The 20232-nt window shown below is 40.0% G+C and overlaps 1 protein-coding gene across 3 annotated transcripts in view; it reads right to left on the reverse strand.

Annotated features, from left to right (window-relative positions):
• The window catches only part of LOC126384344 (protein turtle homolog B-like), a 285326-nt gene that overhangs the window by 141446 nt on the left and 123648 nt on the right, over positions 1-20232 (reverse strand). For all 3 annotated transcript variants that reach the window (XM_050035368.1, XM_050035376.1, XM_050035361.1), the window contains exon 3: positions 15350-15496. In XM_050035368.1, coding sequence (XP_049891325.1) covers positions 15350-15496 — 147 coding nt within the window. The remainder of the gene's footprint in view (positions 1-15349; positions 15497-20232) is intronic.

The following is a 20232-nucleotide window of genomic DNA, read 5'->3' on the forward strand; positions in this document are numbered from 1 at the left end:
GCTAGTCAGGTGAGGCGGCTGTAAGCTAATGTGATAACATTATTTGGCTAGCTTGTTAACTTTTAGCACAATGCATGTAGATTAGTTTGGCTGTCAAAACGTCATTATTGTGTAACGTTACTAGAGCCAGACAGCGCTCAGTGGCATTAGCCAACATCAGCATGGCTAAGTAACTAATAAAATAGCTGAACATCTGATCTAACATTATCTCTTGTGTATTTCCCTTAAGCTGGTGAGCTAAATGCTGCTCTGCTGTATATTACTTTGCTAATTCATCAACATTAAAATGAATGTCAGTTTTCTTCCTTTTGTGTGGGTATTGTTGGATAATATAGAAATTGAGACAGTCTACATGCACTGTGAAGGGGAAATGTGTATTAATGTGTTGTTCTTACAGTGTATTATTTGCAGTTTATAAAACTTAAGCTGCACTTATTCAGTATATACTTAAGAACATGTAATTGTGCTTATCTGAGGCACCATAGGTGATATGATATGTTTATTATTATGTTATGATCATTATTAGTGTGACTTACATGTTCACCAGTCTTCACACTATTAAGCGACTATTGCAGACTAACTATTTTAACTAACGTTAAAAATATTACATATTTGTTCTAATCAAGGCCTCAGGTTAAATGATGTGTCATTATCCCTTCAATAATGTTTACATGTATATTTTTTTGTTCCACCAGCATCCGCCGCCATCATCCACCGCCATCATCCACCACATGCATCCACCGCCATCATCCACTGCCATCATCCACCACCAGCATCCACCGCCATCATCCGCCGCCATCACTCGCCGCCATCACTCACCGCCCCGGCCCCTGAGTGGGCCAGTCAGGTACTAAATTCCCGGGCCTCTTTTTTGCCCCAGTCCGCCCCTGTCCATGGGTACATTACAAACAGGAATTGGTGATTGCTAATGTGGCATACTTTCAATGGTGCCACTTTGCCAAAATGTAAACAAATAAAAGCTAAAAAAAAAAAAAACAGTGCTAAAGTTGTTCACTCGCTGACTCCATGACAATATTCTACCTGCTTTTTGCATCTCCCAAAGCCTCCAACTGTAGTTTCAAAACTAAGAGCATGATCGCAAATAGTGGGACGAGGTGGGTGGCAGGGTAACTGGGAGGTGTTGGGGGGCCACTGTTGTCTCAGTTTTCTCTACACACCGTGTCAGACTTTAAAAACCCTGGTTTAGTCCAAGAGACGACTTTGGTTTAAGGTAGGACATCATCACAGGTTAGTTGCTGTCTGCAATTCTACCAAGCAAGACCACCAAGGTTCAGCTTGGTGAAGCTATTTCCTACTGTAAGGACACAGTAAAAACTTGTGTTCATGACGTGGCATGGCATAAAAATGGCCCAAGTCTCATTATAAGCAGATCCTCCCAACATCTTACCTTGGCCACTATACCCTCATACAATGGTTCATATGACAACTAACAAATTAGTGCCCCGTGAATGGTGTTGTTACATTACGTACTAAACATAAAATTGCATACTGTAGGTTAGGTTTAGGCATGTGAAGTTACATAGGTTGGGTATAGGAAAGGAAACATGGTTGGGCATTGTGATGTTACGTACTTAATGTAAAGTGTAGCATAGCATGTAGTTAACGTAATATTACAAACTTAATGTAACTTTCTTAACCTGAAGTAACAAAGATTAGGTTTGAGCAAGTGAATTCATTCACATTTCGGAGAAGAATCATCGTTGGGTGTCATCACCTTACATACTTAACGTAAAGAAAAAAATCACTGTATGGTACCCTCACATTACGTACTTAACGTAAAGCTATGTAGGTTAGGTTTAGGAAAAGAATCATGTTTGGGCATCCTCACATTACATATTTAAATTTAAGTTATGTAAGTAAGGGGTAGGAATGTGAAGTTTTGTAGGATAGGTTTAGCAAAAGAATCATGGGTTCGGCATTGTCAAGTTACGTATCTAATGTAAAGCGTAGTGTAATAAGTAGTTAACAGTAAGTTAAACAGTTAAGGTAACATACTTTACTTACAGTGCTTTCAGACCTAGAGTTCGCTTGCTTTGATCCAAATCAGGCACTAATTTTGTTACAAAGTTGCATAATTGCCTAGAGTGGGTTCTTGTTCTCACGGCAGCATTTACAAGCGGACCAGATCAAATCCGTCGTGCGAGAAAGCTGCTCTTGACTGGTCAGAATTTCCATGCAGGAAAAACCCAGGAAGTGACCAAAATGTTGAATAAGTGTAGACTTGCAAGATAAATGCAACACTTTCTGTCTTCTCACACTGGGGGGACAACTACGAGGGTTGATTTTAGCACTTCATTGTGTACTATATTGCTTGCATTGTTCATTTTAGGCAAACCATACAGTTTGAAAACGAGGTGCATGCATTGGATGTGCCGAATGCGCATATTAAGGCAGTACAGGAGGAGGCACACATTGATAATCCTCCAGGACTGTAACATGCTCGTGCTTGTTTGACCCAAACAATAAGTAAGCAAATGCATTTGGTTCAGATTGAGGTCGGAACACGTTCTCACCACAAACGAACCACACTAGAGTTTGTCTGTAACCGGACCAAGACCTCCTTGAAGTGGTGGTCTCGGTCTGGTTACAGACAAACTCTGGTCCGGTTGTTTTGGTGCACACCCAAGTGCGATTGCTGTGTTCACACCTGCCCAAACACACTTAGGGGGCAAAGACACTTGAGTTTGATTGAACCGGAACACGGCAGGTATGAAAGCACCCTTAAAGTAACGTAGATTAGGTTTAAGCAAGTGAAGTTATGTAGGTTGGGTTTAGGAAAAGAATCATGGTTGGAAGAAATTCTTGTCTTCGTTTGACCCATTCACCACCCAAACCTGCCTCCACAGACTTTTGCCCTTTAAACTAGAACATAGGTTCTAGATGAATTTTGGTGCACTACTTTTCAAAGATATATGTATGAACAGTGCATTATTATTAATGTCACTGTAGATATAAGTGGCATATTGATATTCTCACTATTTCAACATCATATTTAGTTCTCATATAGAGCAGAGGCTGAGGCACTGCTCCTGGAACATGTGTTTTACCAGACTGATACAATGCCATACTGTACCTCTATTTCCATATCACCACAGTCACTAAAAACAGGCCACCCAAGTAAAAAACAAGTGCAAGTGAGGTCAACACAATGCATCATAATGACTACAGGGCAAAATATGATCTGTAATATGTAACTGGGTTCATTGTACTCTGAAATAAGTTCTAGTGAAGGCTGAATGTAAAATCCTCTTATGTTTAGAAAAACAGATCTATTAACTTTTTAGATTTTGATCATTCTCTTCACGCAGCATTTTGTCTTGGGGGTTTGGATACTCCATTCTACTTGTTAATCCAACAGTATATGGGATAAGCAGTGCCCAGTGGTCAAATCTAAATCCGTTTTTAGACCATGACATGGAGGGGGCACAATGACATTTTTATCCCCATTTACTCAATGACCTCAACCTGTGCTCAAAGTTTTTGTATGTGTGTATTTGCAAGTGCCTAGCAGCTCACAAGAGAGAAAAGGGGGAGGAGGTGGGTAAAGAGGGGGAAAAGAATGAGAAAGAAAGACACCAACAGAGAGGAACGACAGAGAAAGAGGCTGTTGTGCAGCATGCAAGCACTGCAGAGTTCTGCTGCAGAATACAGGGATGGCAAGCGGGAGGATGTGCTGAAGCTATTTTAGGGGGAGCAGTTGAAGACTAACCCTGGGAGATATGAACCTTGCTTCTTTGGCATCACCTCATGCTGGATTGGGGCCTGATCTGTGAGGGAGAGCGAGGAAAACAGTGGGAGTCTAAATCATTTTAGAAGGCAAAAAGAGGAGAGAGAAATGCCCCAAGAAGCCAGAAACTGGGATGCTGCCCACAGGACTGTGTGAAGTCACAGTGATCCTCTTCATCCATCCATAAATCCATATATCTGTTTTATAAACCGCTTAATGGGTAACACTGCATGTATGTCTAACAACAGCAATAACTTGCATACAAAAAACAGAAGAATAGGAGTTAAACCTCATTCCACACAACAAATGGCCTGGTATTTCTTTCATTCAAGCAAACAGCGTGCAAAATAATTACATCATTCTTACAAATATCCTCTCTTCCCGCTCATCCTGCTTTCCACTCACACACGGTCTGGAAGGAGTTTGAGGGTGGTATAACTTCACAGGAATGAAGCATCTGTGTCAATTTGTAGAGGGAAAGCATCAGTGCGATGTAGCACTCTCACCCACAATCTATATGCATCTCACCCGGAATCTATATGCATCGCTTACTTCTTCAATGCCAACAAGGCTGAGAGCTAAAGTGCTAAGAGTAATCACTGAAAACCACTGATGTTTGACAATGATAGGGAGAGGTGGATTGCAAATGGGGGTCTATAAATAGCAACACTGCTGAAGCTTCATGCAGCATGGATATGTAGCAGGGCCCTGAACCTTAAAATTTCTGTCACTGTGACTCCTAAAAATATTAGCCACACTTAAACATGATGCTGGTACATGTAGTAAAGAATTAAGCACACACATACAATTAATGCCCAGGTGATGGAAGGTAGGTATTCAAAAATATGATGGGAGTCACAGGTAGTACAGCTTTACCAGTGAAGGATGAACACCAGTGCTTTAAGAACCAACTGGTTCTCTGTGACTGCGTACAGTAATATCTACAGCCCGCCAGCACTGCATTATTGACTGTATTGACAAAAATTTGGATGTGAGGATGTAAAGCTTGGGTAGATTCATCTACATGGGATGACATCTCATAGATCACATCAACCCCCATAAAATTAACCCAAAAATATTTTATTTATCATTACTTTCAGCTCAGCATATACAGGCTTCACAGACGATGGAGCTCTTAAGGCTTGACCATTCATTCTCAATTCTATGGTCAAAAAAATTGCATGTACTCAGTCCAGCGCTGACACCCTGGGCCCGCATATATCAACCAGTTAAAAGTAAAATTTTGGACTTAAAAGATAAAAATAAGAGTTACTTTTCATTTTTATTCCTACTCACAAACTTATGAGTAAAAGCTTATCACATTTCTTAGGACCTCAAATACTTATTATTAAAAGAGCTGTAGTGATACAAATATATATTTGGTCATGATCAGTGTTGGGGATAATGTGTTACAACAGTAATGTGTTACAGTCATATACTACATTTTAGCAGTAACAAAGTAATATAATGCATTACCAACTGGAATTCGGGTAATATTATTACTTTTGCAATGTCACATAACGTGTTACCACCTAAAATAAACTGTTTATTGTTTTCATTTTCCATTCATCCACACTGTTCCACACAGCTCCACTTCCACCAGAGTGCCACCAGAAAAAACATATCCCCTGAAGGTTGTTGTCATGTCATGTCATTACAGACCACATTATAGAAGGGAGCCGATGATTGGCACATCCGGGTGATGCTGTACTGTGTCTTATTACGTTCAGTGTGTTTCCATTAATACACCTGCAACATCTACTGTAAGGCCCAAATCACACAGAAAGGTGCACTGACTGCCTTTTTTTTTTTTTTTTAAACTGAATGCCAGTAGTGGAAAAAAAAAAATGCTTGCTGCGGCTTTTTATTGTTTCAAGGCAACCACGGACTCACCCTCTTATTCTAACCTTCCCATGTAATCCATTTATATTTATATTTTAGCTATTTGACAGTAATTAATAGCTAGTTCCTATTAAAAACAATGCTTCTTGGCAATAAATCGTATACCGCTGGAAAGCGTGTTTATTTTCCTTTTAAATGGTGCCACATTTGTAAGGAACATGCATTTGTGGGATGAGCAGCAGAGATGTGTATGTGGGTTGCACCCATGAAAAATTTGCAAAATCTTCTCTGCCTATGCCAAACAGCTTTTTTTGTTTTTTTGCTGTTGCTATTGACTCTTGTTTTGAGCTTCTGGTACCCCCAGGTGCTGACAATCAGGTGCCTGATTGGCACCTGATTGTCAGCACCTGTGAGCATGGCCCTGCTACAGTGGTTAATTGGTGTCTGCTCCAAGAATCGGCATGCCACGTTTGACTGATCTAGATAGGGCCCGTGCGATAGGGCAACTTCAAGCTGGTGGAGACGTTGAATTAAAACAAGCTTGCAACCACTGCCTTTTCTCAAGATAAGTTACAAATTCAAAGTTACAAACAACCGTCAGGGTGGTGCACTGCTCTCGTGGTTGAGTTCCGCCTCTTTTGTTCCGTCAACATCATGTTATTAATAAACATTTAGATGATTGATTATTGAAATTTGTGAATCAATGCTAAAATGTCCATGTCCAGTTGGTGATGCATTTATGAATTGATTATTTCTCCCACCACCCATCTTACATGTGAAATCACAATGCGTTCCAATGCCCAGCCAGTTTGAGAGAGGGGATTCATTTAACTGCTCCTTCAGGGAAATACTGATACTTCAATTCTTGTTTATGAAACACAACAGTGACAAGCAGCAGAGAAGAAAGGAAGCAAGGCTAGACTACAGAGGTTAATTACAATAATGTGTGACAAGACACTGTATAATTTACAACTTTGAGGACTGCTATTGCTAGCCCACGAGCTATACTAGCTCACTTTATATTTTCAGCTGTGCCCTCACCATTTTCCTGTTCCTTCTTTATGTAAATCGCAAAGTTAAATAGGACATAAACAGGACATTTCAAACAACTCGTACCATTGCTCTCAAACATTGCTCTTGCACTTTGCTGTAAGTAAGGCACTTAATAAAATTTATTTACCTGGATTTCGCAACTTAAGGGATTCCTTCCGTTCTGGGAAGCCATGTCAACTTCAGCCTGTTACATGCATCATTTTCAAAATACATTTCCATTTTCACAGGAAATGTACAGTTTACATACAGTGTCTTTCAAAATAAATGCACTAGGGCGGTACAACACAGAGAATTGATTTTTTTTTTTTTCCTTCATCAACAAATGCATGTGGTTACATTTTGCCAACAAACACATGGTTGGGTTTAGGAAAAAAGAACAGCATCTGGCTCTACAATCTTACGGGGTGAGAACACCTGCATCCAGATTAAAAGTCGGTGGTTGTCGGACCCATCAACCACCTCCGTTTTGGGCTACTGTAAAGGCAACATGGTGAACTCCACGGACGAGGACCTGCTCCATATGTAGCTATAAACAGCTCATTTTAAGGTGATTAAATCACGATTCTTAATTTCAGGCGATGATACACTAATGAAAAAATAGCTATGAATAATTATTTCCATTTCTGACAATAGATCCCCCTAAATCCTAAACACTGGACCTTTAATTGTAAACCTTAATTGTTAGTTTGATATTTGTAATGGACCAGACAAAAATATTTAGACGCTGGCTCTAGCGCATGAAAGATTTGCACTAGAGTCAGCGTCTTTTATGCACTATGCTTTGATGACTCCACCAAGAGTTATATAGCCACAGATGGGTGGATTCGTACACACAGTACATACGTACATCTGCCACAGTGCAGAACACTGCTGCCGTCAAAGACTGGACATCCTGCCTGAGCCCCTTCTTCTCTCCAGCCAAGCAGAGGTGAGCTTTCTTACTGTGGAGCTTCATGTAGATGACATTAGCAAACAGCAAAGCGGCGGGGACTCCCCAGAGCCCCGGTCCCCCTGACCCTGCCTCTGCGTCACTGCTGTATGTCTCCCCATCAAAGGACCTTTATTTCACTGAGCATTTCACAGAGCAATCATCCCTAGCTTCAGAATCACTGCCTTGCTTTTGAGTGAATCAGGACATTGCTACAGCACTCAAAGCAGCTGCTGTCATACAGGGCACTATCATGCCATCTCCTGCCCCCCATGTAAACTTCCATCGTGACGGAGATGCTTAAAATTTGATGATGAAGGAGAAATAAATTCTGTGAAATCTTTTTGGCATGTATCATATGGTGCACATTTATTCATTTACTCACCACCAACTCCCATTGGCTACCTGCATACACGAAAATATTCAGTGCACCTATCAGTAACGATGAGTCTTTGTCTGCCTGTGTTTAGAAAGTAACAGGGTGCAACCATCTTTTCCAGTGGCCAGTTCCACAGCACACAAATCAGCCAAAACATTAAAACCACTGAGAGGCTAAGTAATTAATACTGATTATCACGTTATAATGCAGTTGTTCTGCTGGGAAACCTTTGGTCCTGGAATTCATGTGGATGCTAACTGACATACTCTACCCACCCAAACATCGTTACAGACCAAGTACAACCCTCTATGGCAACAGCACTCCCTGATGGCAGTGGTCCCCCAGTAGGACAATGCACTATACGACACTGTAGAAACTGTTCAGGAATGGCCCAAAGAACATGACAAAGAGGTCGAGACATTGATCTGGCCTTTAAATTTACCAGATCCCAATCTGATCAAGTATCCATAGGACATGTCGGTACCCTAGAAGTCCTGTGTCCATACCTTGAAAGGTCTGGGGCCCCACCGTGAATTGGACTTGGCTCTGACCTGTCGAGGCATGGACACAGGACCTCTGGGGGTCTCCTGTGGTGTCTGGCACCAGGGCCTATGAGTCCTGTGGGTTACGAGGTGATGTACCATCACAGCCCACGGATGCTCAATCAGATTGGGATTTGGGGATCCGTGTCAAGTAGCCTTCACATGAACGTCAGGACCTAAGGATCCCCAGCTCAACATTCAATTGTAATAAGATGATCAGTTATTCACTTCACCTGTCAGTGGTTTTAATGTTTTGGCTGATCGATGAACAGTAACATGTTATAGGTAGTATTTTTTAACCAGGCTAGCTTTCAGTTTTACTGGTATACTGTCAATTTTGTCTCGTATTGACTTCCCACCCACACTGGCTATTTTCTACACCTTCACTGGCATCTAGCTTTGTCTTTCTCTTCTTAGTGAAAAACTGGAAACACCTAGCCACAAATACAGTAAAGAGTGTCTTTAATTTCATGAATATCTCCTCACTTAAACACATTTCCTATTTAACAAAAGCCCTCGGGAGAACATACTGATTACAGTAAGATGTACAGTCAATCAAATTTGTAAAGCCTTGTAGCGGGATCATGTTTCAAAACTGGACTCACAATATAAGCTTGCAGTTAGAGATGGTTACAAATACATGAAAAACTATCTTGTTCCAAATTACAAACACTTGCTAATCAAATGTATCAAAATAAAATACAAAATATTGTTATGAGAAAATATATTTAATCAAAATATAAGTCATTTGTAATTTGAAAATACAAATATACACACTATACAAACTGATATTATCACATTTTAGGTATTGAGTAATCTCTGAATCCATCAGCTGACGTTAATTTAGCCTCTGGGGGCAACAATATTTTGGGGGTTTCGGTGTAGCTGGCGGATATCCGGGCCAAGACCTGTCTTTCTATAAGCTGATCATTGTTTGCTAATCTCTGCAAACTGATGTCTGCATATGAATGCAGACAAATGTCATAAAAAGCTAATAAAGCTAGCATGTTGGAGATGCATTTTGGCCAATGCGGTCTCTTTTACCTGCATGCGACTGAAGTCTGCTTAAATGTGATAGGTTAATACCAGAATGTTTCCGATATCAAAGTTTTGTCCAGCTGCCTCAAGATTCTGCACTCGTATGCAGAGATCTGTTTATAGAGGTTATATGGATCTTACCTTAACCTCGCTACATTGAAAAGATGAGCTCTACCAATATCCCACATCAGAGATTTGAAGTGGCCAATCAGGATGTCTTGGAGGTGAGGAGACTATGAATTTAGGTGCACATGCTGGGTGCTTTCTGTCAGTCAGAGGGACCACTTATTGACTGACAGTACTGAACAGCCAATTGAAATGTAACTGGGGACATTGAACATTAGGCCATGGTGATGGACTGTTTTTTTTAGCTAAGACTGAGCATTCAGCAGATGCCTTTTCCATGATAAATGTGAGTGCAGTGGAGGAGGTAACATTTCAGGATCTCCAACTTTACAAGCAACCACCTGAAAAAGTGCAAAAGACACAAAACTGAGCCGTTACAACAGAGTATGACACTGTATAAAATGGTAGACAAGACTGAGAAGCACACCCACTACTTCATTATTAAATACATTGTCTATGATTTTAAATGATAGACTGATAAACTCTTCTCATTTTATTCCCATCAGAGTTCACATAAAATCATCCTCTTTCTGGCTAGGGGTGAGAGAAAAAATCGATACAGCATAGTATTTTGATATTTTGCATGGCGATATTGTATCAATAGACGCCAAGTATCTTTTATTTTTTACATTATTAATTTTCACAAATACACATTTTAATACAACTTTTGGAACTAGAATAATAAAATCAATTGCTTTTTTGGTCCACTAGATAGTGCTTATGTTTTTTCTTTCCTGGTGAGGTCAGCAGAGGTCTTGGTGGGCAGCATTTGGCAAGAAGTTCATCAAAACAAAGATGGAGTCACCGCAGAAAGACAGCAGAAATGCGCCGTTGGCGTTTAAATCAAATGTCTTATTTTGGATTTTTCAACACAGACAGAAAGAAGACCTTGGATATGGCACATGCTATTTGCAAGTAGTGTCATATGAGAATAAAATACTATGGAAATACTACGAACATAAGGGCTCACCTCACACTCCACCATCAAAAAATAGCGTTAGCCACCAGCCATACTGATGCAAAACCTGCTTTGCCAAAAAAATCAACCAACACTTGACACACTTGGCTTGATAGAATTAACATCCAACCCTGAGAGAGCTCAGAAAATAACACAGTCCATCATCTACTTCATGCGCAAAGATCTGTGTCTATACAGCGTTGCTGAAAACGAAGGCTGTTGTTACATGCTAATCATACTAGAACCCAGGTATGTGACTCCGTCCCGACATTCTTTCACCAAGATGTTCTTTCTACAGAGAAGTGGAGCATAAAGTTGAAGAATCTGAGTACAGCAGGACGGGTGGCATTAACTCGTGACGCCTGGACATCAAGGTCAGTGGATTCATAAGCGACTGTAACGGCACATTATCTCACAGAGAACTGGCGGCTGCTGTCTCACGTTCTCCAAACTAGAGCAGTACATTGAAGTCACACCGGAGCAAACATTGCAGACCTCCTGCAGCACAAGAATGGGGGCTTGTTGTAACAGACAACACTTCTAACATGAGAGTTGCCATTCAGTTAGCAGGATACCTGCATGTAAAGTGCTTCACTCACGCACTTCATCTGGCCTCGTAGAAGCTTGCTTAATCTGCCGTTAAATCCGCCAACAGTTCAGTTTGTCAGATGTATGCAGCATTTCTGTCAGGTTTTATGACGGTGTTGGTCAGTCTGTCTAGGAAATTATTTGCAGTTGGAAAATAAGGTAAGAAAAAAATGCAATGTATCGCAATATATTTTATCGCAATACTCAGCATATCGTGATACATTTATTATCGCAATAATATTGTATCATGACCTATGTATTGTGATAATATATCGTGGGCCTAGTGATTCCCACTCCTATTTCTGGCACATTTCTGACCAAAGATAACCTCAATATTTTTGGTAGACCTAGCACCAAGTCAGCTGTGGTTTGTACAACACCACTGACTGTCTGACTACCACAACTGATGAAAGTGCAGTGGCTCATGTCTTATAGAGCAACATGACACTAAAGGACAACAGCTGAGTGATAGATATGAAGAGAAAAGAGGCAGAGCAGGAAGCCTGAGGCCTTTAAACATCTCTGTGAGAGAGAAAAGAGGCAAAGGGAAGTCAAACAGAACCAGAGCAACACTGATGAAATTGAGCTAATGTGCCGTGACCACGAGAGGGTTGGGGGGTGTACAGGACCGTATCTGGTGTGTCTGTTACCACAGCAACTAGCATCATCATATGCTGTCTGATTAAGTGTCTCGATGAATGCTTGAGCTACCAAGTGAAGGCAAGAATATTCACACAGTAGTTTCTGTGAGACAGTCCCATGAGTGTTTTAACTTGTGTGGGTTACTTATTTTACACTCAGGTGTTTGTCTGGTGCTTGTCTCCAGAGACAGTATCAGTGACATGAGGCATGTAGGGGGCCTCACTGTTTTTTGCTCAAAGACAACTCTGACAATCCTGATATGACACAGCAACCATCAAGCCAGTGAGACACCACACAGAATGAGCAGTAATCAATGTCAAGGATACTTTGGACCTCTTACTATGGGGACTTAACCTTTGACTGTATGGTTCCTGGACAATGTCTATACCCAGAGTATGGGTGCTCTCCCAATTGCATACTTTTTCTTTTTACTTTTAGTAGGTACAACAGCTGCCCTTAAAGGGATAGTGCACCCAAAAATGAAAATTCAGCCATTTTCTACTCACCCATATGCCGAGGGAGGCCCTGGTGAAGTTTTAGAGTCCTCACATCACTTGCGGAGATCCCAGGGGAGACGGGGTAGCAACACAACTCCACCTAATGGAGGCTGACGGCGCCCCAGATTCAAACGTCCAAAAACACATAATTGAAACCACAAAATATCTCCATACTGCTCGTCCGTAGTGATCCAAGTGTCCTGAAGCATGTGAACACACATGAATGCAGTGCCAATGTCTCACGGTCTCGCGCAAGCCACACGTAAGCACAGTGTACAGGGAGGCAGTCAGAGCTACAGCCTACAATGAGGGTAAAAACAGAGTTCAAATGGCGTTTTCCAAACAACTTTTTATGTCGGGGCTTCAGGACACTTGGATCACTACGGACGAGCAGTATGGAGATATTTTGTGGTTTCAATTATGTGTTTTTGGACGTTTGAATCTGGGACGCCGTAAGCCTCCGTTAGGTGGAGTTGTGCTGCTACCCACTCTCCCCTTGGATCTCCACAAGTGATGTGAGGATTATAAAACTTCCCCTGAGCCTCCCTCGGCATATGCATGAGTAGATAATGGCTGAATTTTCATTTTTGGGTGCACTAACCCTTTAAAAACTATGTACTGTTGCGCTAGTGTGCACACAGTCAGGACATACTAAAGTCTCATAACATTGCGCCCTGAACTTTCACCCTCTTGGTTATATATCTCTTACCATGAAGATAAAACAAAAACACAGTTAACTGAGCTGCTAGAGACGAAGGACAACCTGGAGAGCTCTGCAGCTGTTACTTTGCATTTTTCTGTCATTGTTATTCTCATCGTCATGTCCTTTTGTTGTTGCTAATCTTTATGATTATTTTGTTCATTTAAGCAATAAATGTCCCTTTTATTACTATTTGACTGATCACCAGTTACTTAAATGCACTGTCATTTGTCATTGTGACTTCTGATAGCTGTCAGTGAGCTGTCAGTCAGCTGATAATGAGCTGTCAATCAGCTGACATTGGTTTGTGGTTCAATCGATGTGACTTATCTTCTGCTGTACAGAAGATCGTGGGTCAGAATAGCATGCTCGCTAGCATACTGCAGAATATGACTGGATGCAATATAACATCCTGGTATTTTTGGTATACTGCATTTGATACACTAATAATAGTATGGTAGTATGGGTACTGGAATGCACAGTGTGTGAAAATGTAACAAACATGCCCAGAAACACAGAAAGTAGCCTTAGATTTTTGTGTTATGACTATAGCTGAATTATGTTCAATAATTTTGGTCATTTTATTGTAGTAAAAAATCCAAACATGTTGGGTCAAGCCATTGAAATGTGAGGATTTGCTGTGTTTCTATGTTTTATATCACTGCAAACTTATATTCAGGATAGGACTGTTGGACAGGACAAGTTATTTGATGTCATGACCTTGGATCATTTTCAAGTACCTTTGAGACATGCCATGGCCATTGCCATTTGAAAAAATCCATCTTCAAAACAACCAAAAAACTTACATATCTTACATCTGTAAACTGGTTTATTTAAAGTATTACAGTAGTTTATCTAAGTTTATCTCCAGGCTGTTCTAATTCACCATTCATACGTTTTCCTTCAGAAAGTAATGCACCACAATTACTACATATCTACATTGTTATCTCATGTTCGTCTCAGTTTATTAAGATGAGGTGTTGTAAAAGGCTGACCTATGAAAACCCAGTTATGTGCAAAATTGTGTGTGTGCAAAAGTGTGTATGTGTTTGCAATGATTGTGTTCATGTCTTGAACTGAATAGGGCCTTTAACTCTCTGAAAGCAGATCTCCCGCGGACGGCTGCAGGGAACTGTTGTTTACATGATGCTGTTTAAAATAAATCTAAAATAAAAACTATAAGAGCTAGAGCAATCATTTTTGTTGCAGCAGAAAGCTAAGACTTCTGTCTTTTGCACCACACGTTGTCCGCTTGTAATGACATCATTAAGTTATCCTATAAGTGGGCCAAAAGATGGTGAAAATGCGCAGTGACGCCACTGTATTGTCCTGTCATGGCTGCCAATACTTTGTTTACATGAGCCATTTAAAATCAATCTAAAATAACAACTATAACAGCTAGCCTACATCATTCATTTTTTTGCAGCAGAAAGTTAACTTCTGTCTTATGTGCCATCATGCTGTCAGCTTGCGATGATGTCATTCCGTTATGCTGCAAGTGGCCATAAGATGGTGAAAACGTGGTGGTGCCAGAGGAGCAGAGAAGCAGGTCAATAGGAATGTCTGTTTTACTCTTTTTATTATGATACAATTTCAATACTTTTATCAATTGTTATGGTTTATTGACTTACATAACCTTTTAGCTTTTATGTTGTACAGATTTTAGGGATATGAAATACCATGTAGGCACTGGGGAAATATTTCTACTGCAAATCAAACTATCAAAACGACTTTGCACTCTGCTCATAAAAATAAGCATTTCTCAAAAACAAAACAAAAAAAGTGCAAAATTCAAATAACTTATGGAGTGTTAGGAAATATGTTTATCATGTTTCAACATTAAAAATCTTTTGGATCAATATATTTTGTGTGTTTATTTTTACAAATTTGATGAAAAGAATTCAGATTTTTGTATTTTTTAAATTCATGACATAATTTTGATACATTTTGTCATTTATTATGGTTTATTGACATCTATAACCTTTTAGATTTGGTTGTATAGATTTTAGGGATAAGAAGCATTTGAAAATACTTCAAGAAATAACATCAAAATAAGCAAAAATGCTAAAAAATGGTTTCAAGAGTTCAAATTTCTCACACCAGGCCCATCACCCATCATTTCTTGCTGATGCCACTAGCCACTAATAATTATAATAATAACACTAATAATCAATATATCTGTGTGACAATACATCAGTCTATATAGTATGTACAGTATAAATAACTGTTTTTCCACCACTGTCTTTCCATCGTCTAAGTCTCATGCTTGTATCGAACAGTATGAATAAAGCATGCTTGTGGTTCTTACCGTTGACGGTAAGATGCACCCAGCTGCCATTGTGGAAGGTGTCATACTGCTGCTCCAGCATCAGCACCTTACACTCATACCAGCCCTGGTCGTCTGAACGCACATTTTCTATCCGTAGGGAGGACTTGCCGTGCAGACTTGCCCGGCCTGGTGGAGAATGACGGAGATGAGGTGTCAGCAGATAGGGACAGAGAGAGGTGGGGAGGATAGGTGGATTGAATTTAATGAGGGAAATGAAGGGAAGGAAGGAACAGGTATGAGGTGAACAAATAAAGAGAAGAGAGAAGAGAAACACCAGGTGAATGTTAAAGAGAAAATCAACCTCTGAATGTTTCGGATATAAATATGCAGGAATCACAGAGTACACTGCAGTGTGTTAGTGCAGGTGTCTCTGGGTAACATCACAGTGCAGACCTGTTTCTAAACAGAGTCACTGAAGCACTGTTAATGTGCAACACTACATCAAAGAAAGAAAGTCACTGCAGTTGTATATATGCAGTGAAATCTGTCACTTAAGCCTCAGTGCGGCTGAGATGTCCTCATCTCCATGTGTGTGGCGGTCTATTTTGGAGATGCACTGAGGCAAGGACAGGTCATTACTTCCTTTGAGGAGTGGGAAGTGGCCAACATGACAACAGAGAACCCTCGGGGTTACACAGGATCCGTCAGGACAGATATCAGATTTTGACTTGGTGAGTACAGAGACAGGAATAGCTGTATTTTACTTTAACAGATCAAAAGCTGAGAGAGAGGGATTGATGATGTTGCTCCGGGCAATCTGGCAACTGGATCATAACAGATGGCGACTGGCAATAAAGGCTAAACAAAGGGCTTTCAGGGAGCACATGCTGGCTCAAAACGTCAGCAATATCAAAGCCTGGATATCCCTCATTAATCCCCCCACTCTACCCTATCCTCTCCACTTTGTGGGTATTCCTGACTAATTTTTGTTTGCCTTTCTAAATCCCCTCTGCAGTATGACACACCAGGTAAATATATCAGCTGCACTGGCGGCTGCCTCACTGAGTTAAGGTAGACAGTCAAAGTGATGTTTGTTCCCTAGCCTGTGTGTGTGTGTGTGTGTGTGTGTGTGTGTGTGTGTGTGTGTGTGTGTGTGTGTGTGTGTGTGTGTGTGTGTTTGTGTGAGAGAGATTGCGTGAATGCGTGCGTGCATGTGTGTGTTTCAGTGTGTGTGTGTGTCCTGGTTAGACTATTTATATATCAGATTATATTTGTCCGGTTTCTAACCAAGTCGGTCTCCTCTCTTGGCTGACCGAAGAGAACTGAGGAAAAGTCTCCATGTTACTTACTGAGTGTGACATATGCATTTTATGTACTGTATACAGTATCCATGTATCCTTCACTATCCCTTACTGTGTACTTGCCCTTTGACTCTTCTTCCATTTCTCTTTGTCTGAGGATAAACAATCTATCCAAACAGTAGTGGATGTCCTTTTTGGATCTGATGTATTCAGGCATATGAGGTAATGAACAAAACATCATGCATGAGTGTGTCTGTATAAACATAGAGTGCTATTTGACCGTTCTTACTGTATGAAAGCATAGTGGTGCTTTATTTTCAGAGGTGGCCCTCACTTTTTGAACGCTAGTGATGTGCGGGTCAGGGTTTTTTTAAGCCTGCCCCTACCCGGCCCGTTATGAGAACCAATCAGCCTCGCTGCATCCATAAACATATGTGTTAATCAATGACCCAAACCACAAACCTGCAAACCAGAAGTGAAAGTTTCTGGTAATAACAACCTACTTGCTGTATATCATTTCCAGTAAATATCACAATATCAAATGTGTTTTCTTGTTTAAAAGGTAGCCTACAAACATGGGAAGACAGCAAGCACTCACCCATTTTTTAGGTGGTTACAGCTTAAGGCTACATTGAGCACACAACTGATATCCTACATAGTTTGTTAACATGAGTGCACAGCTGACAGATAGTGGTTTGTTTACACCACGTTACAGAAATGCATATTTGACAGATTTAGTTTAAACAGAGAGGCACTTGCTGGCTCTTAGGACACGGTCTAAGGCCAACATATTTGCAGAGAGAAAATTTTTTACCGGACATTATGGCAGGGAGAAACTGAATTATGTCAGACCTCAACAAAGTTTCCTGGTTCAAAGCCAAATAAGGAAAAGTCTGAATGCAGCAGTGCTGATGTGGGTCAACTCACTAGTGCAAGCTAATACTGGAATTACCCTGTGAATGTTTATGTAATTTAACATGTGTTTAACAAAAAAGAAAATCTGCAGATAAGTACATTTCAAACTTGACTAAAGCCACACAAAATCTCTGAAGACTGTGTTCACATCATAGACTGTATATAAAGATGAATGACATGACAGCTCCACTTTCTGGATTGCTCCCTGGTGGCTGGCTGCAGTCTTGGTAAAAAAAACAAAACAAAAAAACACCCTCTCCATGTCAGCAGATGGGACTAAACTAAAAACTCAAATACAACATCAAATACATTTTTCCCAAAGATGGTTTCTGGCATTTAAGATAGTTCTTATCACACTCCTGTATATTCAAGTGTTTGTTTTTCTGATAATTTTGGTTTTAATTAGGTATCTAATGCTTTAAAACTGGGATTTTACAATATGATTGACAACTGTATTCAGTGGCACTGCTTGCAACTGGTCAGAGGTGTGTATGTGTGGAAAAATTGATACTGTGGGGATCACTACTGTGCAGACTCTGGCTCCAAATGACGTCACTAGAGCACAATGGCAGCAGCCGTATCAGGGATATTTTAGCTTCACTTCCTTACAATGAGGAAAGCGGAGACGCATTGTCCATCTTTACATACAGTCTATGATTCATATTGAAGAGTTTTTAAAGTAGGGGTGTAATGTAAAACTAGTAACTGAACCTGTGTAAAATATCCTACAAAGGACTTTCTAGTTGTCTAGAATGCCTGACTTTCTTTCAAGTTAAGACCAAGTCCAAATAAAAACTGTGTAACTATTAATGGTCCTTAATGAATAGTAGGAACAGAACTGGAGGTTTTCACTAGGGAAAAATACAACATAGCTCATGAGTCTATATTGCATTATTTAACTTAATAGGTCAAGCACAGGAGTGGTATTCTGTCTGGTTAAACCTCTGCTCAGGTGGAAGATTGGCAGAGCTATGCTGGGAATTACCTGATGTCACCAAGCTGTATGGACTAATAAGAATGGCAGAGGTGTCCCCCCCTTACAGATGCACAAAAGTAGAACACATCTTTTTCACATCATTGTATGGAAAGCACAGGCTTATTTAAAAACATTAATAATAGCTACATTCCACTTAATGGAGGTCCTGGTTTTGTCCCCACTGGTGCCCCAGAAAAGCTTTCAGTGTAAACCCCAATCCATCCATGACACAAAATTTTAATGTAAAGTCAAAACATATGTCCTAGATTGTCAAAATGACATAAAAACTTTATGTTCACTTGACACAAAAACTCATCCCCTGTGAGCTTGACATCATTTTGTTTATGTTAAGTCAACAATTTTTGAGTTTTGAATTAATCTGAACAAAATTTCTAAAGCCGATTCTGCCGAATTAGTTTAAGGCCAATAAACAACACTATCATTGTGCATTTAACGTAATGTGTTTAAATATGTTCTAAATCACTCACATTACCCAGGACGCAGTAATTAATGTTGCTGTATTTCACAATGATTCAAATGGATTACAGTTCATGTTGTGGTAAAAGACATAGTGCACCATGAGTTAAGTTGTACAGTTGCCTACTGCCTGTGAGGATATTGGAATGTAATACAAAGTTGTGCTGATATGATGATGATATGAGGTGAAATAAAGAACTCTTCCTGGATCAGAATTCATCCCTTCAATCTTGTAAATTGTGTACTCAATGTTTTTGTACTCATATGATACAGAATTAAATGTTCAAACAACAACAACAAAAAGTTATGTTAAACTGACATAAAATTCCTGTCAGGAAAGGGTCATGTGAGACAATTATTTTGGGTCTGGTGTACTCAAAACTTCTATGTTACTGTATTGTACTAAACTAAAAGTTCAAGTGCAAGATGTTTCCAAAAAAACACAGTTGAGTGAGCGAACTAGGGTTTACGGTGTACTGGGACACTTTATAGAGCTGAACCATTGGAAATGTTATCAGTTTCACCTGTGCTTTTCCTGCTATGACTTGTCAAAATGTCTGCTGTAAAAAGGCTCTATAGAAGAGGTTAGAAAGTAGAAAAGTCATATAGTCATATTGCATCATATCATTGGGATACGACACATGCACAGTAAAATCTGGTCTGCGCTTTCCAAAAGGCTCAATAGTTGACACACTATCATAGAACATGGGGACAAATGATTTGTTTTACTCAGACATCCACAGTATGAAATATATTTACAAAGATATGGGTGAGGATTACAATTCTGGGATAACTAGAAAAGTCCCTTAATAATAGACCAAAAACAAATGCTTTTATATAAAAATGCTCTGTTGAGTCTTGTCCATCATCCACTCAGCATACCCAGAAAGTTCTGTCAGGCCAAGCACACCCAAAGAGGCTAAAGAAGAGTACACCCAAAGAGCACCTAAGCAGACAACATCCCTTTATTCATAGTGAAGTCTGCTGTAACCCACCAACAACACAGTTTCAGGTACATTGTGAAAGAGTGTGTTCTTGCCCAGAGTCTTGCACCAGGTCAGGTACCCATGGGTAGCTGTGTAACAGTTACAAATTATATATATGTATATATATATGCATATATATATATATATGCATATATATATATATACATATATATCTTAGGGCTGGGCGGTATGACCTAAAATTTATATCACGGTATAAATCGAATCCCTTCACGGTAACGGTATATATCGCGGTATAAATTTAAGTGT

The sequence above is a fragment of the Epinephelus moara genome, chromosome 3 (assembly GCF_006386435.1).
Source record: "Epinephelus moara isolate mb chromosome 3, YSFRI_EMoa_1.0, whole genome shotgun sequence".
NCBI classification, from domain to species: domain Eukaryota; kingdom Metazoa; phylum Chordata; class Actinopteri; order Perciformes; family Serranidae; genus Epinephelus; species Epinephelus moara.